The sequence below is a fragment of the Chiloscyllium plagiosum genome, unplaced genomic scaffold, assembly GCF_037043375.1.
Source record: "Chiloscyllium plagiosum isolate Xiang-an unplaced genomic scaffold, Cpla_swu_hap1 HiC_scaffold_22, whole genome shotgun sequence".
Classification (NCBI taxonomy): domain Eukaryota; kingdom Metazoa; phylum Chordata; class Chondrichthyes; order Orectolobiformes; family Hemiscylliidae; genus Chiloscyllium; species Chiloscyllium plagiosum.
Genome location: NW_028270160.1, coordinates 34,526,702 through 34,554,143, shown reverse-complemented (window position 1 = coordinate 34,554,143; position 27,442 = coordinate 34,526,702). Strand labels below are relative to the sequence as shown.

General features: G+C 40.1%; 1 protein-coding gene across 5 annotated transcripts in view; it reads left to right on the top strand.

The window, feature by feature from the left end:
• adam12a (ADAM metallopeptidase domain 12a) overlaps positions 1-27,442 on the top strand; it is a 345,430-nt gene that overhangs the window by 63,935 nt on the left and 254,053 nt on the right. For all 5 annotated transcript variants that reach the window (XM_087998950.1, XM_043712617.2, XM_087998953.1 and 2 more), the window contains one exon: positions 4,243-4,316. In XM_087998950.1, the coding sequence (XP_087855076.1) occupies positions 4,243-4,316 (74 nt within the window). The remainder of the gene's footprint in view (positions 1-4,242; positions 4,317-27,442) is intronic.

Here is a 27,442-nt window from a genome sequence, read left to right as displayed (position 1 = left end):
GGTAATGTCCTGGAGAAAACAGCAAATGCTGGAGATCACAGCAGGTCAGACAGCATCCACAGAGAGAAAGCAAGCTACCGTTTTGAGTTCAGAGGAGTCTTCATCAGAGCTGAAGTGAAGTGTGGAGGGGGCAGCACAGTTGGCGGGGGCAAGTTCCAATCACTTAATCTGAACTATCAATATATTTTCTCCCTAACAAATGTACCCCACCGTACCAACACCTCCCCCACCTCCCCAAACTATAGCATAAACGCTGCCTCCTCCTTGTTTCATTTCAACTCTGATAAAGAGTCATCTGGACTCGAAACGTTGGCTTGCTGTCTCTCCCATGGATGCTGTCTAACCCATTGTGATCTCCAGCATTTGTTGTTTTCAGTACAGATTCTAGCATCTGCAGTGATTTGGACCTGGGGTTGAATCCTGCCACAGCGGATGGTGGAATTTGAATTCAATGAACATCTGAAATTAGGAGTCTAACGATGACCGTGAATCCATTGTCAATTGTCAGAAGAACCCATCTGGTTCACTAATGTCCGTTAGGGAAGGAAACTGCCATCCTTACTTGATCTGGCTTACATGTGACTCCAGATCTTTTGGTAACATTGGTTAGGCCACTTTTGGAATATTGCGTGCAGTTCTAGTCTCCTTCCTATCGGAAAGATGTTGTGAAACTTGAAAGGGTTCAGAAAAGATTTACAAGGATGTTGCCAGGGTTGGAGGATTTTAGCTATAGGGAGAGGATGAACAGGCTGAGGCTGTTTTCCCTGAAGCCTCGGAGTCTGAGGGTTGACCTTATAGAGGTTTACAAAATTATGAGTAGCATGGATAGGATAAATAGGCAAAGTCTTTTCCCTGGCATCGGGGAGTCCAGAACTAGAGGGCATAGGTTTAGGGTGAGAGGGGAAAGATATAAAAGAGACCTAAGGGGCAACTTTTTCACGCAGAGGGTAATACATGTATGGAATGAGCTGCCAGAGGATGTGGTGGAGGCTGGTACAATTACAACATTTAAGAGGCATTTGGATGGGTATATGAATAGGAAGGGTTTGGAGGGATATGGGCCGGGTGCTGGCAGGTGGGATTAGATTAGGTTGGGATATCTGGTCGGCGTGGACAGGTTGGACCGAAGGGTCTGTTTCCATGCTGTACATCTCTATGACTCTATGACTCTTAAACTGCCCTCTGAGCAATTAGGGTTGGGTAATAAATGCTGGCTTAGTCAGCAATGGCCTCATCCAATGAATCGATTTTTAAAAATCTGTAAAATAAAGCTGATCGTAATTATCGTGATCATGGCAAATCTCATCAGTTGCTGTAAAGTCCATCTTTTTCATTGATGTCCTTTAGGGAAGAAAATCTGCCTTTTTTAGCTGACTTGGCCTATATGTGACTCTGGATCCATAGCAATGTTATTGGCTTTTAACTGCACTTCAGTTCAAAGACAATTAGGAATGAGTAACAAATGCTGGCCTTGAAAGAATAAAGAAGAAGCAATTTCAGCCTGTGACTAGTGAGGAACTTCAGTTCAGTGTGAAGGAGGGCTATTAACAATGCATACCAATCATTTGGATGTGGGGGCTAGATGCAATATTTCCAAATTTGCTGATGACACAGAACTGAGTGTGAAAGTGAATTTATTAGAAAGAACAGGAGTGCAGAGGATTTCTCAAAAGGTGAGAGATTGGAATGTGTTGATGCTCAAAAAACCTAGGTGTCCTTGCTCATAAATTATTTTAAGCTAACATGCAAGTCCGCTGGGAGTGCAATTGGTATGTTGGCTTTTTTTACAGAAACATTTGAGTCCAGGTGTGAAGAAGTCTTGCTGCAATTGTATAGAGCCTTGGTGAGACTGCACATGGAACATTCCTTCCCTGAGGAAGTGCAATGAAAATTTAGCAGACTGATTCTGGGATAATGGATTGCTTCATGAGGACGTACTTAGGACACTGCGTATTTATTGATTAAAACTTAAAAGACCGGGAAGGGATTTTATTAAAGCATACAAAATTGTAACAGGCCTCATCAGAGAGGTTGAGGGAAGAATGTTTCCTCTGGGTGCAGTGTCTAGAACCAGGGAACACAGTCTCGTGATAAGAGATAGATCATTTAGGAGTTTGAGGAAGAATTTCTTCAGAGGTTGATGAATGTTTGGAATTCTCTAACCAAGAGGGTTATGATGATTCAGTCATTAAGTATATTCAAGACAGAAATTGACACATGTCTAGATATTAAAGATATCAAGCAATAAGTAAATGGTGCAAGAAAATGGAATTAAGATCAAAGCCCAGCCATAAATTAGGTGATGGGGAAGCATCCTATGGTCCTATATAATTGGCTTCAGGTTTTTCTGGAAGTTAATGTTTAATAATACAATAAATCTTTTGGTGATCAAACAATTAAAAAATATAGCTCTCAGGGAGAAAGCAAAATTTAACACTCCTTAGATGCATTTGAAGGAAGCATCTCTGCTTTGAGCGTGTCTGAATTTCAATTTTTTGGCAATATTAGTTTCAGACCATGCAGATTACATTACCCACAGATGCCAGAAGTTCAGCCAAACTGAAAAAAGATTTCTTCATCACTGTGGGGTTTATTCTTGAGGCAGCTGTACAAGTATAAATCATCTGTTTTAGCTTTCTGTGTTCACGAAGGTTGTAACAGAGAACGAAGACTTAGGTTCAAGTTTGTGCACTAGATACTACAGTTAAAAGGGTAGCGTTTCCTGGATCTGCACACAAGCTGAATAGTTTTAGCACAACAAATATCAGAAAATTGTATGAGTCAAAATGTATGCCTATATCAAATCCTAACTCATTTTTCTTCAGACATCATTTTTCAATATTGGCAGAGCCTGGGCAATCCAGTACATCTGACTGTAGATCTTAGAAAATCTGCCTAATACATTTGAATTATTTGATTATCTTCAGTACATTTATCATCAATACAAACTTTCACTCTACGGTGTCACAGACTGGAATAATACATTAATTCAGACAATACTAAACAACAATGAATACCTCAGGCCATGCATGATCAGTTAAGAAGAACAATGAGAAAGTTAGCTGTAATCAATTTATTACATGCAGATTATTTCTTCAGTATGTCCATCCACCCTGAAATTACACTGTATGACTGTTAAACTTTAAAGACTTAACATGTTCACATACAGTTGTGTGCCCTCTATTCTAACAGATTCAGCATTCACTTTAACTGGTTGAAAACTGTGCAATGAGGCTCAATTGCAATGCCCTAAGCATCTGGGAAAAGGAAGGTAGTGTATTTACAACCTCAGTAAAACAGGGCAAAGAGGTTCAGAAAACATTTAGCTGTAACAGCGTTGGTAAAATGGAGCCATAAGGTAAATTGTAAAGGTGAAAGAGGGATCACCCATCTTTCAACAAGGGCTTATTTTAATATCGATGTCTAAGCTTTCACGAGTTGCATTAAGTGTTTCTCCAGGTATAGAATCAGTTTCAATTCTTAATTAACGCAGGCTTTGTGGAGAGTTAACATCTATTGAAAGGTGATCAATATTTACATGAATTAACTCTTTTACTTTCCATTCTACTTAAGGCCAAAGGACATAAGGAGAAGTAGCATATTATAGTCATTTCTCTCCTCATTCAGGGAGCATTATTTAACTTGGCAATTGGATCTTGCCCACTGGCTGGAGAGCAGGTGCCCGGTGCCCACATATTAAATGGAAGTCAGTCATTTCAGTGGTCGGCAGTGGGACTTCCCTAGGTTCAAAGGTGAAAATCCCATCTGCTGAGAGCTGGGGACCAATCACAGGCTGACATCTCTTCAGGTGGTAACTGCTGGTAATGCACCTACCAGTTGCCCAGGATAAGTGAGTGATCCCAGGCAAGATGTGAATGAAGATAAGTGGCAGTGAACTGAAGCGCTTAAGTGGACATTAATTGCTTTGTGTTTAAATTCCTCATCTTCTGTCGTCAAACTTGCTTTGGGAGTCAGTATTTAATTCCACTCAGCTTTTCCCCCCCTCACAATCTGGACTTTGCTGCCTGCTTTCACAGTATTATCAGCTGGGCAGTTCTGATTATAATACGTAAAATGCCAGAATTCAAAATAGCCCAGTATCAGCTGGATACAAACTACAGAGGGAATCAGTGAATAGACTAAACACTACTTCAAACAGTATCAGACATCTACAAACAGAAGGTCTAACTACCCATGCATTTTAAATACTATATTTTGTGATTTTTCTATTTTGTACCACAGAGTCACCCAAAATGGGCTAAGTTCCTAATTGAAGCCGAAGGCAAACAGTTGGTCATCGAACTTGAAAGAAATGAGTGAGTAGTTCTTATGCAGCCTGAGCTACAAATTGATGACATATGTAACACCGAAGGCAATAACTGTGTTCTGTTAAACGATGCATAGCTTCTGGTAAACATTTTATAACTCTAATGTTCCTATTTAAATTTAAATTACTTTAAACTTAAATAAACATTAATCAACACATTCTAAGATTTTGGTAAATATGTAATATTGAACATTCGTTTATATAGTAGATGAAATGTTCATACTAATTTAGCTTTGCTTTATGTATTTGTCTTGTGATGAATATGATGACAAGTTAGTATGTCTTAAAGACCTTGCTGTTATTATTATTAATAATTAAAACATGTAACAATTTTTTTTATCATCAATCAAATATTTCTGTGTTGGCAGAATTGGTACTTTGTGGTAATATTGTCTTGCCCTTATAAATCTGAGCCTCAAGATTTCAGTTAAATATTTTTACTATGAATGCTCCAGCAATGCTTGAGTGCAGACATCACGCTCAATTTTAAAGTTGGAGATTATGGTTTTGACATTAAATCTGTCTCCTGAGGATTATAAAGTCCTTACTATACAGAACAAAATAATCCTTTTTTTGTATTACGCAACTGTAGTGAAAAGAGACGAGTTTTGGTTTTGGAAACATAAGCACTCAAGATGGAAATTGATAAGGTATTTTGAAAAAATTGCACATGGCAATTAATTTTGAACCTCCAGCAGCTGCCATTCCTTGAAGCTCTCCCTGTTTTTATTCCATGGAGACATTATGACTGCACTTATTTGAACAAATGGAATCTTTGTTCCTGTAAGCCTCAGCTACCTTTTACAAAAGATTGGTTTGCCTGCGTTCATTTCAATAACTAGTGAGGATAACCTGAGCAATGATGATGAGTTCATCAAAGTTGATTGGTAACCAATAAGTTTTTTAAAAATTTGCTCATGGGATATAGGCATCACTGGCTGGGTCAGCATATACTGCCTGTCCTTAGTTGCCTTTGAGAAGGTATTGGCTTTCTTCAAGTTCTCTAGTGCAACTGCTGAAAGTAGACCCACAATGTTGCTTGGTCAAGAGTACCAGGACTTTGACCCATCAACACTGAAGGAACAGCAATTTATTTCTATGCCTGGATGGTAAGTGGCTCACACAGGAACTTGCAGGTGGTGTTCTGCTGCCCTTATACATCCAGATGGTACTCATGAATTTGGAAGGTGTCAATAATGAACATCCTTATTTCTGATCTTAAGATGGATGAAAGGTCATTTATAAATGAACATGGTTGGGCCTGGACACTGCCCTGAAGGGCTCCTGCAGAGCCCTGGAGTTTAGGTGACCTCCAGCAAGTATAACCATCTTCCCTTTGTGCCAAACATTTCTCTATCCAGAGGAGAGTTTTCTCCTGGTTCCCATTGACTCCAGTTTTGCTAGGCTGCTTGAGGCTACACTGAGTTAGATGCGACCTTGATATCGAGGGCAAGTGTTCTTACATCACCTCTAGAATTCAGATCTTTTGTCCATGTTTGAACCAAGGTTGTAATCAGGTCAGGAATTGAGTGGCCCTGGTGGAACCCAAATTGGGTATCAGTGAGCAGATTATTGCTAAGATGGGTTGGATGGAAGGGTCTGTTTTCATGCTGTACATCTCTATGACTGTATAAGTGCAGTTTGATAGCACTGTTGATGACACCTTCCATCATATTACTGATGTTTGAATGCAAACCGATGGGGCATTAATTGGCCAAGTTGGATTTGTCCTGCTTTTAGTATACAGAACCTAACTGAGAATGTACCATATTGTCAGGTAGATGTCAGTATCGTAGTTATATTGGAACAGCCTGGCTAGGGGTGCTGCAAGTTTGGGGCACAAGGCTTCCATACTATTGCCAGAATGTTGCCAGGCCCCATTGCTTTTGCAGTATCCAGTGCCTCCTACCATTTATTGACATTATGTGGAATGAATCGAGTTAGCTGAAGATTTGCGTCTTTGATGCTGGGGATCTCATATTGGTCTTGAAACATTAACTCTGTTTCTCTCTCCACAGATGCTATCTGACCTGTTGAGTTTCTCCAGCATTCTCTGTGTAATGTTTCAGATTCCAGCATCCACAGTATTTTTCTTTTTTATGGATGTCATGTAGCTAGCTTCCTAAACTGCAGCCATCCTTTCAAACACTATTTTTTAAAACAGCTTTTTCGCATTTCAGTTCCCAGTTTTTAAAAAAGCAAAATTAAAAGACATGGTCCTTCAATATGGAAAGTAAATGCTTTTGAGGATTGCCAACTAAAGCCCTATAAGAGTCCAGTAGTGTTGATTTCTCCTTCGTTCCATATTACTCTTATAAATTTGCTTTTAGTCATTGCCTTCAGTTGCTACTATTAACTATGTGCTAAGTAACCACTGTAAGGTTTCTTAAATTAGATTTGCAATGAACCTACCAGAAATAGTGGGAATTCTGTTGAGATAACAAAGCAATATTTGACTAGTTTATTCGTACACTGTACAGCTGAAGCAGAATTTATTCAGAACAGAGGAAATCAACAAAATCGATACATCTGCTCCGCAATACCATTAAGAGACTGGATTTTTACCTGGTTTGTGATAAAATATTGTTTCTCTATTGTTACAATTAATATATATTTTTAAAGACATATTGGGTTAAAATCCAGTGTTATGCATGTGAAGTGAGGAGGGTGAAACTTCTTACCTGAGTGGGGAGATCTATGGTGGTCCTGATATCAGGCCTTGTGGCTTATTTTTAACAAGCTAATTTAGTACAAGTAGTCAGCAGGTGAATCATCAATGTGGATCTGACTTGAGAGTTGCTGACAGTGCCACAACAGTTCTCAGGCAAATGGATCTTGAGGAGAACAGAGGCAGGGAAAGAAGTGTGGAAATAAGACTCAGGAGGAACATAGACAAGGTAAATATTCAGAGACAGTGAAAAATGGCAAGGTGGGGAGTTGGGCACAGTTATAAGATCAGTGGTCCAATGTTGATCAGAGCCCAAGAATGATGGAGCCTGCATTCTTTAAATCTGAAATCCTTAGGTACATTCTAGCTTCTCAAAAAGTTATTGTGTTTGAAGTGTGAATCCCAAAATCTACTACTTCCTGAGTTCAGCCAAGGAAACCAGTCTTGTAGTGGGGGTCTCAAAAAATATTAGGCTCATTATTCTCCCAGGTATGGCATTATTAGTCAAGGACAGTATTACGGTAGCAGACAGGACGCTTGAAGACTCGTCTACTGAGGTAGTATGGGCTGAGGTTAGAAACAGGTAAGGAAAGGTCACCCTGCTGGGTGTTTTCTATAGGTCTCTGAATAGTTCCAGAGATGCAGAGGAAAGGATAGCAAAGATAATTCTGGATAGGAGCAAGACTAACAGGGTAGTTGTTATGGGAAACTTTAACTTTCCAAATATTGACTAGAAATACCATAGTTCAAGTACTTTAGATGGGTCAGTTTTTGTCCAATGTGTGCAAGTTGGTTTCCTGACACAGTATGTAGACAAGTCAACAAGGGGCGAGGCCACATTGGATTTGGTACTGGGTAATGAACCTGGCCATATGTTAGAATTGGAGATAGGTGAGCACTTTGGTGATAAGGACCACAATTTGTTTAGATTAGCAATGGAAAGGGGTAGGTGTATAACACAGGGCAAGAGTTATTGCTGGGGGAAAGGCAATTTTGATGCGATTAGGCAAGATTTAGGATGCATAGGATGGGGAAGGAAGCTGCAGAGGATGGACACAATTGAAATGTGGAGCTTGTTCAAGGAACAGCTACTGCATGTCCTTAGTAAGTATGTACCTGTCAGGCAGGGAGGAAGTGTTCAAGAGAGGAAGCTGTAGTTTACTAAAGAGGTTGTCAAGAGGAGGAAGAAGGTTTATGTTAGGATGAGATGTGAAGTCTCAGTTAGGGTGCTTGAGAGTTACAAGTTAACCAGAAAAGACCTAAACAGAGAGCTAAGGAAAGTCAGGAGGGGGCATGAGAAGTTATTGTTATGTAGGATCAAGGAAAACTCTAAAGCTTTCTATAGGTGTATCACGAATAAAAGAATGACTAGAGAAAGATTAGGGCCAATCAAGGATAGTAGTGGGAAGTTGTGTGTGGAAACCGAGGAGATGGGGAGACACTAAATGAATATTTTTCGTCAGTATTCACACTAGAAAAAGACAATGTTGTAGAGGAGAATACTGATGTACAGGCTACGAGACTAGATGGGATTCAGGTTCACACGGAGGAGGTGTCAGCAATTTTGGAAAATGTGAAAATAGATAAGTCTCTTAGGCTGGATGGAATTTATCCTAGGGTTCTCTGGGAAGCCAGGGAGGAGATTGTAGAGCCTTTGGCTTTGATCTTTATGTCATCATTGTTTATAGGAATAGTGCCAGAAGACTGGAGGATAGCAAATGTTGTCCCCTTGTTCAAGTAGGGGAGTAGAGACAACCCTAATGATTATAGACCAGTGAACCTTACTTTGATTGTGAGTAAAGTATTGGAAAAGGTTATAAGAGATAAGATTTATAATCATCCAGAGAGGAATAAGTTGATTAGGGATAGTCAACATGGTTTTGTGAAGGGTAGGTCATGCCTCACAAACCTTATTGTGTTCTTTGAGATGGTGACCAAGTAGGTGGATGAACGTAAAGCAGTTATTCAGGTGCATATGGATTTCACTAAGGTGCTTCATAGTCATAGAGTCATAGAAATGTGCAGCATGGAAACAGACCCTTCATTCCAACCCGTCCACGCCGACCAGATATCCCAACCCAATCTAGTCCCAACTACCAGCACCCGGCCCATATCCCTCCGAACCCTTCCTATTCATATACCATCCAAATGCCTCTTAAAATGTTGCAATTGTACCAGCCTCCACCACATCCTCTGGCAGCTCATTCCATACACGTACCACCCTCTGCGTGAAAAAGTTGCCCCTTAGGTCTCTTTTATATCTTTCCCCTCTCACCCTAAACCTATGCCCTCTAGTTCTGGACTCCCCGACCCCAGGGAAAAGACTTTGCCTATTTATCCTATCCATACCCCTCATGATTTTGTAAACCTCTATAAGGTCACCCCTCAGCTTTCGACGCTCCAGGGAAAACAGCCCCAGCCTGTTCAGCCTCTCCCTGTAGCTCAGATCCTCCAACCCTGGCAACATCCTTGTAAATCTTTTCTGAACCCTTTCAAGTTTCACAACATCTTTCCGATAGGAAGGAGACCAGAATTGCACACAATATTCCAAAAGTGGCCTAACCAATGTCCTGTACAACCACACTATGACCTCCCAACTCCTGTACTCAATACTCTGACCAATAAAGGAAAGCTACCAAACGCCTTCTTCACTATTCTATCTACCTGTGACTCCATTTTCAAGGAGCTATGAACCTGCACTCCAAGGTCTTTGTTCGGCAACACTCCTTAGGACCTTACCATTAAGTGTATAAGTCCTGCTAAGATTTGCTTTCCTAAAATGTAGCACCTCGCATTTATCTGAATTAAACTCCATTTGCCATTTCTCAGCCCATTGGCCCATCTGGTCCAGATCCTGTTGTAATCTGAGGTAACCCTCTTCGCTGTCCACTACACCTCCAATTTTGGTGTCATCTGCAAACTTACTAACTATACCTCTTATGCTCACATTCAATAAGGTTCCCTACAGTAGGCTATTACACAAAATACGGTGGCATGGGTTTGAGGGTAATTTAGTAGTTTGGATCAGAAATTGGCTAGCTGAAAGAAGACAGAGGTGGTGGTTGATGGGAAATGTTCATTCCGGAGTTCAGTTACTAGTGGTGTGCAGCAAGGATCTGTTTTGGGGCCACTGCTATTTGTCATTTTTATAAATGACCTCGATGAGGGCATAGAAGGATGGCTTAGTAAATATGTGGATGACACTAAGGTCGCTGGAGTGTGGATAATGCAGGTTACAGAGGGACATAGATAAGCTGCAGGGCTGAGCTGAGAGGTGGCAAATGGAGTTTAATGCAGAAAAGTGTAAGGTGATTCACTTTGGAAGGAACAACATGAATAAAGAGTATTGGGCTAATGGCAAGATTCTTGGTAGTGTAGATGAGCAGAGAGATCTTGGTGTCCATATACATTGATCCCTAAAAGTTGCAACCCAGGTTGATAAGGTTGTTAAGAAGGTATATGTGTGTAAACTTTTATTGGTAGAGGGATTGATTTTCGGAGCCATGAGGTCATGCTGCAGCTGTACAAAACTCTGGTGCGGCCGCACTTTGAGTATTGTGTACAGTTCTGGTCACTGCATTATGGGAAGGATGTGGAAGCTTTAGAAAGGTTTCAGAGCAGATTTACTGGGATATTGCCTGGTATGAAGGGAAAGTCTTATGGGGAAAGGCTGAGGGACATGAGGCTGTTTTCATTAGAGAGAATAAGGTTAAGAGGTGACTTAATTGAGACATACAAGATAATCATAGTGTTAGATCAGGTGGACGTTTTTCCTCAGATGGTGATGACGAGCATGAGGGGTCATAGCTTTGAATTGAGGTGAGATAGACATAGGGCAGATGTCAGAGGTAGTTTCTTTAGTCAGAGAGTAGTGGGAGTGTGGAACGCACTGCCTGCAACAGTAGTAGACTCGCCAACTTTAAGGGCATTTAAATGATCTTGGATAAATATATGGATAAAAATGGAATAGTGTAGGATAGATGGGCTTCAGATTGGTAAGACAGGTTGGCGCAACATCGACGGCTGAAGGGCCTGTACTGCACTTTAATGTTTAATGTCCTGATGGGTAACTATTTCACACAGAGGATGGAACGAGCTTCCACAGGAAGTGTTGAAGGCGGGTTCAAATATGACATTTAAAAGGCATTTGGATGGGTATCTGAATAGGAAAGGTTTAGAAGGATATGGGTCAAATTCTGGTACATGGGACTAGGTCAGATTGGATGCTTGATTGGCAAGGATGCGTTGGACCAAAGGGTCAGATTCCGTGATGTATGACTCTATGACTCTATGAATGATGAGAGTTAGTTGTAAAAACAAACTGTTGATGGAACTGAGTAAAGTATTTGCACTTTAGAAACAAAAACAGTTAACAAGCCAGTATCTTGCAGCTTGACCCTAATGTTAGGTAAAAAAAACAAACAAAAATGTTTAAGTAAAGAGTCAGTCTTACTGGATAGTGTTATAACTGCAGCACATCAGTGAAATGTCCAAAGCAGGCTGGGCAAGTCAGTTCAATCCCCAATGAACCAAGCTAAAGCCTGCCGTTAACACTGTTGCTAAGTGACCAAAGAAGTGCTACTCTGCTGAATAAAAATTTACTAAACAGACCTTACTCTTTCTACAATTAATTATGTACTTGAATTACTTGCAGCATGCATTATTCTACCAATAGAATTGACCTTGTCATTCGTTAATGCCAAATTCAATATTTCAGAGAGGTGCATTTAAATTAAAACAGATTAGTATTATGTCAAATACTCCATACATATTTCGGGACTTATGTTTTTGATAGCAGCATCTATTTTGTTTGCTGTTCATTGACTGTCTATCTTGGTGTAGAAATTCGAGGCCATTAGAGTAGCCTCAAGTATATTAAAATTGCTGCACAGTCTTTGACAGCCAGCTTTTGCCCAAAACGTCGATTTTCCTACTCGTTGGATACTGCCTGACTTGCTGTGCTTTTCCAGCACCACTCTAATCTAGACTCTGATTTTCAGCATCTGCAGTCCTCACTTTTGCCTAGCATTTGTTCACCTGCTCACTGACTACATCCTGCTAACCATCTGAAGCTGAAGCAAACGTTATTAAGTTGATGCAGAGACAAGCTTCCCACCACATCTTTGTGTTTGTCAACTTCCACCTCCATAACATCACTGCCTCAGCTAACTTGAGGCAAGAACCCTCGTCTGTGTTTTTGTTACCTCTGGATTTGACTATTGTAGCGAGTTCTGCATATCCTATGTAAATTTGAAATCATCCAGCACTCGGCTGCCCATTTCCTAACACACATGGTGCAGAGTGATATTGGATTTGAAATGGTAACTCTATTTCTCTCTCTGCAGACGCTGCCAAACCCACTGATTTTCTCTACGTGTTCGTTTCAGTTGACCAGCATCAGCAGTATTTTTGATTTTACTTGATGCATACATCATTCCTGTATTTGCTGATTTACAATTGGCTCCCTGTTAAGCAAAGCCTTAAATGTAAAATTCTCAGCCTTATTATCAAAAATCTCTGTTGCCCTGCCCCGCCTATCTCTATTATTTTCTGCAATCTTATTATCTGCTAAGATATCTGGACACTCCTAATTCTGGTTTCTTGAGCAGCTCCCATTTTAACATCACTTTATGTACCTGAGTGTTAAATTTTGTTTGTTAATGCTCCTGCAAAGCACTTTGGGAGGTTTTAATACATTCAGGGAGATATCTAACTGCAAGGTTTTACTGCACTCTTCGATGTAACATCATAAAATTGCTTCAAGGTCAGTATAATAGTATTGTTATGGAGCAGATACATCAATACTGCATTGGATTTAATTCTACCTTGTTAATGGGTTAGAAAGCCAAATGGGGGACAAATTAACTTCAGCAGCCGGCTTACCCACTGCTTTGCCATTGAGCGTTGCAACAGTGCAGCTGCGTGCTTGTGTAATTGATGCCCGCTTCTCAAACTCAATCTGCTTCTGCAAAGATTTAACTGACAGCAGGAGAGGCCGGCCAAGTAGTTTCCCTCCAAGGGCTAGTGAAAGGAATGGGTCAGTCCAACTTAACAGGCCAACTCTGTTCATTGGACTGCCTCCCCTACCATGATTTTACTCATCCTCCCCAGGTTTCTCCCGCAGTGGTCTCTCAAACCCCAGCCACTCATTTTCCTTGCTGATACCTTCCAGCATGGAACTGACAAGAGCAGTGTAAATATTCCAGCCAACTAAGAGGCCAGCAGCTCCCTGAGGTGGGAATACCTCCTCCACCAGGACAGAAATCCCATTTCTAGCCTGTGCAATGAAATGGCTGTATGGTAGCCAATGTTCCCCTTGTTATGACCAGATAAGGAAGGGTGAATTGGCCTCACTTTGCTTTTCCCTGATTGGTTACAGAAATCATTCAAATTCATTTCACGATGCATAAGTGCTTTCCCCAATTAAAATGCAGTTCACTGTTTTCCCCAGAAACAATAATCAGCCAAACATAAGGTTATCTTTAGTAAAAAATGTCAATTTTATTATCCACTAACGCTGAGATAAAGAATAAAGATGCAACTTTAAGTAAACAGACTCTGAAATCAAGGACTGATTCCTGATAACACAGGACTATTGTATGAAGGGAGACATGATTGGTTGCAACTATATTCACTGGAATATGGAAGAATGTGTTTGTGTTTGTGTGTGTGTGTGTGTGGGGGGGGGGGGGGGAAGTGGGGTGGGGGGGGGGATAGGGGGGTGGGGGAGGTGGTGTGTGGGGATGAGTCTCACAGACACCTCTAAAATTCCAAGAGGTATAGACAGGATAAACACAGGAAGGATATTCCTGATGACCAGGAGTCAGAGCCTATGGCCATTTAAGACTGAGATGAGGAGAAATTTGTTCACTCAGAGAATGCTGAGCCTGTGAGATTCTCTGACACAGAAAGCAATTGAAGCTAAAACAGTGAACATTTTCAAGAAAAAGATAGATGTAGTTATAGAATCATAGAACACTGTAGAACCTCTTCTGTCCATTGAAGCTGCACTGACAAAAATTACTCTGAACCTACACTAGTCCCATTTTCCAACACTTGGTCCAGAGCTTTGAATGTTATGACATTTTAAGTGCTCATCCAAGTACTTTTTAAAGATTTTGAAGTGTCTTGCTTCAACTTTCCACCCAGGCAGTGCATTCCAACCTCCAGCACCATTTGCTCAAATCCCTTCAAAACCTCTTGCTTTTCACTTTAACACTATGCCCCCTTGTAATTTACCCTTCAACTAAGTGCAACAGCTGCTTCTTAGTGCTAATGGGATCAAGGTTATGGGGTGAAAGCAGGAACAAGCTGCTGAGATGGATGCTCAGCCATGATCATATTGAATAGTGGAGCAGGCTTGAAGGGCCAAGTGGCCTACTCTTGTTCCTATTGCCAGTGTATCTATATAGACCATTTATTTGTAGTAACAAATCCAGAACACAATGCCCTAATGTATCTGTAATAAACCTGGTGTTCCTATAATTTTCTTGTGAATTCCTTAGTGTATGAGTTAGTGCTTTAAAAATGAATACGTTTTGACGTTCCTTCTCTTTCCACCCTTTGGCATGACTTTCCCCTCTCTACTGTTGGTGAGGAAGGTGGCAGGAAAGGCTAATGATTGGGTGGGTTGGCACTAGAGAGATACTTCAATTCCCTCCACCTCAGTAAGTACATTCTGAGTAAAAAAGTCTATGGATGCCATTCTCAACTTGCCACCAGCTCAATTACCTGCCTTGCCAGCAGGAGGGGTAGCTGTCTCCATTGTTGCCAGTCTGGGGCAATCGAGGGCAGGGATGTAGGGCAAGTGCGTTGGCTGCAGAAGGCCATCCCTCTGCCTTTGCCATCACACCTTCTTCTCATGACCAGATGACCTTCCCACTGGTCACCAATGCAGCTCTTCATGGCTGTGCAGCCTGACACTGCTGTACTGTTCTTCAATTCCTTGAGGTTGCCAGTCTCTGTTTGACCAGCAGTCTCAGTGGGTGGAACTTCAGCAGTGAGGCTCCTGATGGAAATGAGAACTTCTCCAGAAAGCCATTAAGTAGCGACTAGGTGCTTAATCCTGCAAGCTTTATTTTATTGTTGGAGGTGTAGAGTAAATCATCCTTGAGGTTACTACCCCAGCAACTCAGTGGCACAGAACACTAAATGCATGAGACATAAGAACAGAAATAGACCATTCAGACCATCAAATCTGCCCCTTGCCTGTGTTTCCATAGCCTCCTCATGATAGACAGCAAGCCTGAGACAAAAATCTCTACAAAATGTCTCTATATTTAAACAGCAAAGGGAAGGTATTCTTTCAAGTTTCTTTTCCTTTTGTGTGTTAGTGTCTGGTTGGACATGTCCTCTTCAGGAAGTAAAAAGACAAGGGTTATAATTATCAGCTTAAGAAGCTCTAAGCAGGACATGATTTAAAGCTGAAAAATGTGTTGCTGGAAAAGCGCAGCAGGTCAGGCAGCATCCAAGGAGCAGGAGAATCGACGTTTCGGGCATAAGCCCTTCTTCAGGACATGACTTAAAACTTAACTTGTTTTTCTCATGTAGGTTTGTAAACTCATGGAATATTTGCTACTAAACATGACTGCGCAATCTCTGGAAGCTTTAGAGAAGGAAATAGAAAGGTTGCTGATTAGGGAAGAAGGATATTATCTTGGCACTGATTCAGATCAGCCTGTCTGGAACAAGAATTCAGGGAAAAAATAATTCAGCTGGAATAGTTGAATTACCTTCCTTTGTTCCAAAACATACTGTTTTTTCACACAGTGGATCACAACTCTCGATTCCCAACATTTGGAAGCCCAAAACTCTGGTGCTGAAGTCTTGCAGAATGCTTGTTAATAAATGGATGTAAATATGCCATTTAGAAAAAAAATCATAAAGTAATTCTTCACCTGAAGGCTCACGTTTCATTTGTATATAATTGTTCTTGCTGCTGTTATGTTAATATACAACAATTCCTCAAGGTATTTTCTCACAATCCTTTATCACTTTAATAAACTTAAATTATTTATTTCCCATTATAATTTGTCACCCATCTCTATAATTTGTCACCCATCTCAGTATTTTGTTTGTCTCTTGTTTCAATTCTTTAAGACGTTGTTAGACATTCTAAGTTAAGTTGATAGCTGGAAATGTGTTGCTGGAAAAGCGCAGCAGGTCAGGCAGCATCCAGGGAACAGGAGAATCGACGTTTCGGGCATAAGCCCTTCTTCGGGCTTATGCCCGAAACGTCGATTCTCCTGTTCCCTGGATTCTGCCTGACCTGCTGCGCTTTTCCAGCAACACATTTCCAGCTTTGATCTCCAGCATCTGCAGACCTCACTTTCTCCTCTAAGTTAAGTTGATAACCAGCTTTATTATTAAGTGCAGGACATTGAATAGTGTTTGAAGAAGGTTATTTGCAGGAATTTCCTCACCTTCTGCTCTGCTGCTTTACTTTTGGAAGATGTCAGCAGCAAGTTATTTTATGTGAGTAAGTGAGGCTTTTTCTAACCTTTCACCAAATTTAAAGCAACACATTGAAGTTAGCCCAAAGAAATTCATGCAATTCATGCAAAAACAGCCACAAGCAGCCCAGAAGATAGTTTATTACGATAGCATTTCTCCTCTCCTGTTGAAGGCTGAATCTTGCGAGAATTTATTCTTCAGTTGTTAGCAACCTAATCTAACAGACCATTCCTCATATGAGGTTAGGTGGGACTTGTCAGCAGCTCATAACATTATAAAAGGCATGACAGTTGAGTCTGATCCAGTTTTAATTTGATGTTTTCAAATGCACACTTTACCAGTATGGATCACGAACAATCAGAAGTGGAAACACTGCTTGGTTTCTCTGACGATGAGGACTTCAATTAATTCAATCAGCTTTAGACTCAAATGTGTCAGCTATAATACTCAGTACTATCATATGTGACATAAGATACATTACCTGTGCTCTCCTGAATTAAGGTATCAAAAAAACCCGCCTAATGTTGAGCAGCTGTTAACAATTCAGCTACAAGAGATTATGGTTTTAGTCATTAATCTCAGGCTTTAATAGTAATGAGCCTTTTTAACCAGACATTTACTGCTGTTCTACATCCAGCTTCAATAGAGATAAAACCATTTCCCTTTATGAAACTGAGGCCTGGAGAGCTTTTAGGAATATGATAAAAAATGGAACTCTGTATCATGACTCATTGTTGGGAAGACACTTTGGCTTGAAAAGGAGAAGCTTTGGATTAATACCAGTTGTAAAAACATCACCCATTTCTTTGAAATTGTATTTTAGAGTCTCATAAATTTCAAATGTCTATTTCATCCATTGCAGTAAATGTCAGCTTTTTTAAAACATGATCTAATGTTCCAATATGCCTCATCCACATAAAGTTTTCCTCTTTTCAAGTGTACATGCTTTTATGCGGCATAATAAGGATTATTGTTGAGCAGCAATGTTTTGTTTTGTATTAGATTTACCAAAGTTTGTAACATATTTAAAGTGATACATTGTTTATTGTAATCCAGATGTTAGATCATTTTGGCACTTTCCTGCTTTCATTAATGCATTTTATTTAGGACATAGGAACATAGAAATGACTTAGTTGGATTCGTCAGTATGCAATAAACTCTGTGCAAAAAAGTGAACAAATGTGAAAAAGAGTGGGCAGTCAGGCTTTGTCTTTCCACCACGGGCGTAATTGGGGCAGTAGGATAACATGCCAGGTTTCCAGTCAATATCTATCCACCTAACTGCACCCTCATCATCAAATTTGCCGGAGCAAAGGTATGAAATTCCACCTTAGAGTTAAGAAAACAATGTAATAAAGGTATATGGTCTGAAGTTTTGCTCTTCACATTTATTATTCACAATCACTGGCAGCTAATTATATTTCAATTCACAACAGGTCTAGTATTGTCATGATCATGTACTGCCCATGGGCTAGCTTTACAGAGTTTGTGAATGCACATCTTGAAAAGACAGACTGAAACTTTGAATTTGACAAATTTAGCAATTTGTTATCTGGTAATGGCTATATATTGTTAATCAACCAGTTCAAACATGTAAGATACATCCTGGGAAGGAATTTGAACCTGGACCTACTGCCCCAGATGTAACGACAATACCATTATACCACAAGAACCCTCTTCGTATTTTTAATCAACTAGTTTTGACATGTTATGACACACCTCCAGGCAAGTAGAGCTTGAAAATGGAACTACTGGCCCAGGGATAGGGACATTACCCAGCAATGACTATATAAGCTATTGCATGGTTCGTCAATGACCTTTCAGAGCAATTCCTTCCTGGTTTGGTCTAAGTTGACTCCTAGGTGAAAGTGAGGACTGCAGATGTTGGAGATTAGAGTCAAGATTAGAGTGGTGCTGGAAAATCACAGCAGGTCAGGCAGCATCCGAGGAGAAGGAAAATCGATGCTTCAGGCAGGAGCCCTTCATCAGTTGACTCCTGTCTCAATCAACATGGTTAATTGGTAATGTTCTCAAGGAATAGGGGAAGTGCAATGAATGCTGTATGTCTACTTGCTATGAACAATTTTTAAAATAAATTGCTTCTATTTTACATTTGCATTTCAATGTGTTAAAGGCATGACAGCAGCATGACCCGTCATACTAAGACAGCTCCATCAACCGCAAACAAAACCCATTGAAAAACTCTGATAAAGTATTAATTACAAGAAGTTGAAATGAAGTCCGGATTATTAGGAGGAAAGGAAGGTGATGATAAATAGCAGAATTCCTCATTGAGGTGAATCATGGATTTGAAGATGGAGCAGGGACTTTGGGGGTGGTCTGTTTTTGACCCCGGCTGTTCCCACTATGATGAAACAAACTGAATGAGATCTCCAAATGTACATCTTGTATATATTAGAGGTTTGCTGATAATGCTAAGCCGTGTGGTTAAAGGAAAGTAAACAGTGTTCATAAACATTCCTATCAATTAAACAGAGGATCAAGGATGTCCAGATGAATTTTAATGTAAACAAATATGACGTAATTCATTTGATAAATGTGTGCACAGTGACGGGTTTCCATTAAATTGATTAGTATTGATGGAACAGGCTATCATTCACCAAAGCTTTCCAGCCAATATAAAACTGCCATAAAAATTCACAGCACCCAAACTATAGTTGAATCTGTCTTTTTTTAAATTGCAAGCAAATAGTTCAGTATTGGAATGTCAAACAAATAGCTATTGGTGTTTAAGTTACTGTTCACGATTTTGAGAATCTCTGCTACCAATTGAGACCTTTAAGTGAACAATTAATGCCAATTTAAGAATCTCACCCATCACTTTTGATATTAACCTTGCAGTTTGGAGAGGAAACTCGCCATGTGGGGAATCTGAATAAAAAACTGGTGTGTTTGCGGCTTCCGATGAAGTCTGTCACTCAGGTGCACTCAATAGCTGATGGAAGGTACTGGCATTGGGTGTGACTGAGTGAATGGCCTGCTGAGAGCAACCCCACACACCCTTGTTACCGTGCACCCCCCCTCACCCATTGTGAGCCCCAATATGAGACCTACAGTGACAGGGAAGGATGAGGGCATTGGAGGGACTGAAAAATTACAATTTCAAAATATTATTTTATTGGGAGCCAGTGCAGGCCAACAAACACAGGAGTGATGATTGCACAGGACTTTGTACAAGAAAGGACATCGTAGCAGCAATAGCAATGTTTTGGATAACTTTAAGTCAAAGTCACCTCTGCTTTACTGAGTTTAAAAGGGCTAGATAATTTAGTGGCTTTGGTGCAAGTGGATTCTGCAGAATGCATAGGGAACAACAAACTGTGTATAATTCTAAAATGTTACAAAAAGTAATCGAATTACAATGCTATACTATTATTCTGTGTTTGTAGACTCACAACTTCACTAGTACTTCACTCGTAATACGAGTGGCACGGTGCCACAGTGGAGGAGGGGGGGGGGGGGCTGCACGGTGGCACAGTGGTTAGCACTGCTGCCTCACAGCGCCAGAGACCTGGGTTCAGTTCCTGCCTCAGGCAACTGCCTGTGTGGAGTATGCACATTCTCCCGTGTCTGTGTGGGGTTTCCTCCGGGTGCTCCGGTTTCTTCCCACAGTCCAAAAATGTGCAGGTTAGGTGAATTGGCCATGCTAAATTGCCCGTAGTGTTAGGTGAAGGGGTAAATGTAGGGGAATGGGTCTGGGTGGGTTGCTCTTCAGAGGGTTGGTGTGGACTTGTTGGGCCGAAGGGCCTGTTTCCACACTGTAAGTAATCTAATACCTCTTCTGCTGTGCTGAAATCAGCAAAGTATAAAACTTCATGATCATTGAAGATTGTGATTTTTACATAAAGGCATATTTGCACAGCTTTAATTTGAGACTACCACCATGCTGACATCACTGCTGTCTGAATCTTGCTGGTTCTGACACCAGGTTCGTCTGAACCATACTGTTGAATCATGTCTGAGGCAGCGGCAGAAAATATGCTGCCATATGGCATCACTATATTTTAATTTACTGCTGTGAATATAAAACATAACAGAGCAATGAGACAAGATTTCAACTTGTTGAGTTCTGTCGTTAAGGAGATTTGTCCCAGAAAAAAGTTCAATTTAGAAATCTGCTCACCAGCCAGCAATGAGATTTGATATTGATTGACAAGGTACTATTTAATGCAAGTGTTGATGGAGGGTGTGGATGGGGTCTCAGCTAGTAGCTGAAGAACAAGCAAGAACCTGGTATTGCTGCTTTTGAGGAAGGTTTGTCAGTATTAAGTGACTCTCGGCATTGAAATAGTCAGTAGCAAGTCTTCCCTGGTATTAGGGACCCTGGAGTGGAAAATCTGCACCTCCCTGAGAGCTGTCAGCTAATCAGGGGCCAGTCACTCTCCATTACAGGCAGGATCAGTAAGAGCAGTGGCAGCTGCCAGCAATGCACCAGGGCAGCGGCCTAGACTTGTCATGGGACTACAACTACGCCACAGGTGAGTGATGGCAGAATGGGTGTCCTGAGAAAGGCAGGAAGATGGAAATATTCATTCACAAGGACGCAGTGATGACACTTACCAAGCCTCATCATTGCCAATGTGTCCTTTGATCAGGTACTAGATGGGGTTGGTTTTCAGGCTGTTTGCAAGACAACTGTGCTGATTGAATACCAGCAGCAGCATGGTGAGGCCCTTAAGTGCACACTTGCTCCTCAGTTAAGGGTCTCAATTGGCTGCAAGACAAGAAGAGTCTTCCCACCAGGCACACTATCTTCCCCCAGTGCCCACCTTCTATTAATTATCTTAGCCCTCAGACTCACCACAGGTGAGGGCATCAAATTTAGTCTGCAGTTTCTATATTGTGTCAGGGAACTTACTTTTATGTTTAGTTATCAAAAAAGGAAGGTCTTGCAAAGCAACTGTAGCTGTCATTTGAAAACCTTAGCATCTATGTGACATCTAATTGCAACCCAGGAGACAATGACATCCCTTTATAGGATTGGACTTAACACAGAAGTGTGGAGTGTAATGTGCCAGACGAAAGACACTCAAGACAGTTGGTCATTCTTCACTCAGCCAAATGGATCCCTGCCTTGATTTATTATTTTATGTATATTGCCAGATGCTCCAAGTTATTCAGACACTGATGGCTCTTCAGACTAAATCACAAAAATGTCAGATTGTTGTGCTTATTTTTATTGTTGCAGTGTGTTAGTCAAAATTACATCTTAAGCTGATTGCTTAATACAACTACCAAAGTTAGTTTAAGGCATTTACATGGATTTCTCTTTCCTTTTGTTACCAAATTTCCTCAAACTCCATTTTTTTCATCATACTTCAGTTCAGTTTTAAAGTCACTTTCAATTGTCAGCTCACATCTATGGGAAGTTAGTTGCAAATCCCTATGGAAAATATGTATATTTTACTACAGTATGAACTGTTCCCTTCAGGTGCATAATTTAATCTAAGTCTGTGCAGAACACTGCAAAGAGTGGTGTAAGTATTTCACAGAAATCCCTTTCTAAGTAGGTGGATTTCAAAATTTTCTGTGGGGAAAATGACTGCGAATGAAGTCATATTCTATCAGGACTGGTAACTGTCAAATTCTGATCAACAAATTGAAGTGGGCAGTCAAAGAGATTTACTGTACAATCAATGCCCTGTTTATGTAAGCTGAAATCTTTTGATCCCATTTCACATCATGTAAGATCATTCCCTTCCACTCCATCCCATTTCCTTTCTCTCTTGTCTTACAAATAATGGCTTACCACTTTGAGCCATTGTTTTTCTTTTCATTCCATTGAATACCATTCCACTTTGTTTGCATTTTCCCATTAGAAAAAGTGCACTCCTATTCTTAGCAGACACAAAGACAACATCAAGGCATTACATTGCATATTAAATTTATTGTTTTTCCAGATACACATTTTCATAATTTTAGCAGATTTTACATGGATTTCCTGAATTCAGAATCCTAATAAAGACCCATATGGCTGGGAAAGCAAAGGGAAAGCATGTGTCAGTAATGTTCAAACTGTTTTTTCATTTGGTTATGTACTGGGTGGAAAATCAGCCAGTACAGGTTCGCAATCTTCCATTCATGTCATACTCGTGCAAAATATCCAGTGTCACTAGACTCTACATTTTATAGAAAATTCCAAAGAGAAAAGTGCTTACATTAGAGAGAATCTGGAGTATGTAACAGAAGTGCATCTTTAGATCATCTTTACCACTGAATTGGATACACAGCAAGAGCTGTTTATAATCTTATCCAAAACCTACTCTTCTCAAGAATGTGTTGTTTTCAAAGAGGAATTCCTGTGGACAAAATATGTAAGACAATTATCTTTTTCACTGCCTGGGTGTAATCTGGCAGAATGGTCATCTGTCCATTGGAGAACCTGTCAAAACTTCATTTTGTCGAAGTCAGTAAATGTACATTTTAAATCTATTGAATGTAAGATTTTGGCTTAGTTCCGAATTCAGTAAAATAATTGATAGTGTAAAGAGATTGCCAAGATGTCCAAGGAAATTCTGCCCAATATTTCAAATTTTTTCCATTGCATTGGAAAAATGATCAGTGTTGCACTGCCTTATTCTGGACACTTGAATAATTTTTCACCAGAAATAATGGCAAACATCCATTTCAAAACAAAGAGGAGGCATTGTGGTAACACACAGCCATATAAGGACTGGGAGAAAAGGATTTAAATTTTAAAGGAAATGTTCATCATGTTAATTGATCACGGGACATAATTTATTTCAGTCCATCTATTGCAGAAATCCTCACTTACGTTTTCATTCATCCTCATTGTGTTCTATCCTGTATCCTTTATGAACATCAGCTCATCCAAAGCCCTTATCCTGTTTTGTAGAATCACAGAATGATAAAATGGTTGCAGGAGGTATTTCAGTCAGTGAAATCCATGTTGATATCCAATCAGATGTCAAGTTCCAGTTCATCCTTCATTCCTGTTCTTGATGACATGGTAAGGTGGCTCAGTGGTTAGCACTGCTGCCACAGTCTGGGTTTGATTCCATCCTCAGGCGACTGTCTGTGTAGAGTTTGCACATTCTCCCCGTGTCTGTGAGGGTTTCCTCCCACAGTCCAAAGATGTGTAAGCTAGGTAGATTGGCTTTGCTAAATAGTCCTGTGGTATCCAGGGATGTGTAGGTTAGATGTGCTAGCCATGGGAAATATAGAAGTGATGCTCTTCAGAGAGTTGATGTGGACTGGTTGGGCTGAATGTCCTATTTCCACACTGTAGGGATTCTACTCTATTCTATAACTCAAATTTAAAATTCTGACCTTAAACCTCTAGCCTCTTTTTTATCTCTGACTTCTTCTAATCGTACAAGATTCCTCTTTTACAATGCTTTTAACCACAACTTCTTAAAATCTTAGGCTCGGTGCCAGTGTATTTTAAATCATAGTGAAGTACCTTCGATGATTTCCTACAGTAAAGACACCATATAAATACAAATTGTTGTATATGTCAAATTAACCACGCCAAAAATTAGAACCGTATTTCTGAGGGAAATATGTTCAGTGAGACTATTGTAGGTTGTTTCTTCTCATTTCTGTCATTGTTGTCTTCTGATCTATTTACAATGTCTTTCAGATGAGGCCACACTTTCTCTCTGATGGAACTATTTTGAAGAAGGGCAGAGGAGTTCTGCCTAAAGTCCTGGCTAATATTTATCCTTCAACCAACATCAAATTAAAAAAAAATTAAAAATACTTATTTAGTCATCTATCACATTGCATTTTTGAGAGCCTTGCTATGTGCAAATTGGAAATTATATTTCCTACATTACAATAATAACGTACTTTGAAAACACTTCATTGGTTCTGAAGCTATTTGGGAGATCCAGGGGTTGTGAAAGATGCTATATAAATGCAAGTATTTATTCCTTTATTTTGTGACAATTAATTTTGCCTCAGTGCTAGTTTGGAACACAAGGCCCCAATTAATTTATACTAATTAGATATTTGCCAGAGTCATTCAGAAGCATCAGCAGTCAATATTACAATGCTTGGTTATGCAGGGGCATCGGGTGGGTGTGGTGTTTAGTGGAAGGTAATATCTTCTAGGTAGAGAGAATTTAGATCACCTACTATGTTAATTGGGAGGAGGCTTGCAGAGAGACCCAACCATCCTTGTTCCATTAAGAATGGGAATGATGATTATTGTTAAAGCTTAATCAACCAGCACAATAAAAATCTGCATTCCAGACTCGGCCATGTAAGATTGGCTAATATATGTTTGCCTTCCCTTCTTATTTAGGAAAGTGGAGCACATGCTTGGCAAATTTCTGGTTTAATCACATACTAATTTTCATCAGCTATTTCTTTTGCATTCTTACATTTTAGGTCATGTTAGAGTTTACTTCTTGAAGAACATCAGAGAAGTTATTCTGGGAAAATTGGGAATAAGGCAAGGGGACATTCTGTACTGTGGAAAAGACCACAGTTATGCATGGCCTCTGAGAAGTATGTAGCTCAGGTCAAGCTTCATTACTGCTCATGGCTAGTTTTGAAAATTTAATCTGAAGGCTGCATTGGTTCCAGAATTCAAACTGCATATTGGAATTAAATCTCTTTCTGGGCCTGTGTTCAGTACATAGGGCTAATAGGTTCTTCTGCTGAACTGAGCTCTACAGCAGGAGAGCATTTTGAAATGCCGTTCATTTCCTTATTAAGCATAACATTTTTCCACATATCATTTTTATGTACCTGGGACTTTACTGTGGGTTCTGCTCTCAAAATTTCTCCAGACATCTACTACATATTTTTGTAATATAAATACTAAATCTGTTTATTTGGTGTTCTTCCTCATTATATATCCCCAAACTCTCACCCTAACCCTTGTATTAAATATTAAATTCAAACATTTACTTTTTGAAATGCACACTGTTTCAATACTGTAATTTTTTTTGACTCTATGAGATTTGAATGCTTTAACTGGTTTAATGAAGTTTGTGCTGTGTCAGTGGTTTGGAGTCAGTGGTTTGTGCAGCTCTTTTCTAGAATATTAAAAGATCTATTGCAATAGAAGGAATGATTGCTCAGGCTGGTTATGCAAGAAAAGGGGTTTAAGCATTTTGGGATCAAATATGATTTAAACTATTTGGGATTGTGGAATGTAAATTTTCGTATGGACTACTTGTGCTAAATGTGTATTTTTAATTATTTTCTTATCTTCCTATGTGCTTAAATAAAGTTCTAATTATAAACAGGTGTGAGATTTGGAGATCAGCCCTGATGTCACCTTAAGGTCTCAGTGATGTTATTCGTATAGATTCATACATGTTGATAGCACAGAAGAAGCCCATTTGGCCCATCATGTCTGCAACATCAACAAAGATCTGACCACACTAATTTTCCATATTTGACCCATAGTCTTGCAAGCTATAGCAATGCATGTCAGCATCTAAATATTGCTTTCAATGTTCCAAAGGTCTCTGAGTCAACCATCCCTTCAATCAGTAGTTATGCTGTTTGGTTATTGACCCCTCTACTAATGGAAGAAGTGCCTTCCTATTTATATCCATTTATGTCCTTCATAATCTTATATACCTCTATTAGGTGCTCTCTCAACCTTCACTGCTCCAAGGAAAACAACCCTAGACTTTCCAATATTCCTCATATCTCTAGCCCAGGCAGCATCCTGGTAAATCTCCTCTGCATCTTTTCTTGCACACTCACATCCATCCTACGATGTGATGGTCTGAACTGCTCACAATACTCCAATTGTGGCCTAACCAGCAATTTATACAGTTCCAGCATGACCTCCTTGTTTTTGTATTCTATAACATAGCAAGTGCCCCATATGCTTTGTTAACCATCTTGTCTACTTGCCCTGCAACCTTCAGGCGTCTGTGAATATGTACACCAAGGTCCTTCTGACCTTCAGTGCTTTCCAGGGTCCTATCATTCATAGTGCAATCCCTAGCCATGATAACCTACCAAGTGCATTACCTCACACTTGTCTGAATTAAATTCCATTTCCAACTGCTCTGCCAACTGACAAGTCTGTTGATAGTTTCCTGCAGTTTATGGTTATCCTTCTTCCTGTTTGCCATTCTGCCAATTTTTGTGTCTTCCACAAACGTCTTGATCATGCCCTCTACGGTTGAATCCATATAAATAATGTACAACACAAACAGCAACAACCCCAGCACTGATTCCTGTGGGACTCCTTGTGAAACAACACCCTTTCTTCCTACTTCTCAACCAATTTAACATTTTGCTTTGGATCCCACAGGCTCTTACTTTGTTGATCAGACTGCCATGAGGGATAAAAAGCCTTCCTACAGTCAATTAGACCACATCAAAAGCTTTCCTTTATTGGTCAGTGCATTGAGTATAGGAGTTGGGAGATCATGTTGCAGCTGTACAGGATGTTGGTTGGGCTACTTTTGAATATTATGTGCAATTCTGGTCTCCTTCCTATAGGAACGATGTTGTGAAACTTGAAAGAGTTCAGAAAAGATTTACAAGGATGTTGCCAGGGTTGGAAGGTTTGAGCTACAGGGAGAGGCTGAATATGCTGGGGCTGTTTTTCCTGGAGCATCGGAGGCTGACCTATTAGAGGTTCATAAAATCATGAGGGGATTGGATAGGGTAAATAGATAACGCCTTTTCCCTGGGTTGGGTGGGTCCAGAACTAGAGGGCACAGGTTTAGGGTGAGAGAGGAAAAATTTAAAAGTGATCTAAGGAGTAACATTTTCATGCAGAGGGTGGTGCATGTATGGAATGAGCTGCCAGAAGAAATGGTAAAGGCTGGTACAATTACAATATTTAAAAGGCATCTGGATGGGTATATGAATAGAAGGGGTTTAAAGGGATATGGGCCAAGTGCTGGCAAATGGGAGTAGATTAATTTGGGATACCTGGTCAGCCTGGCATGAGTTGGACTGAAAGGTCTGTTTCCGTGCTGTACAACTCTATGACTCTAAATGCATTATCCTCAACAACACTTCTGATT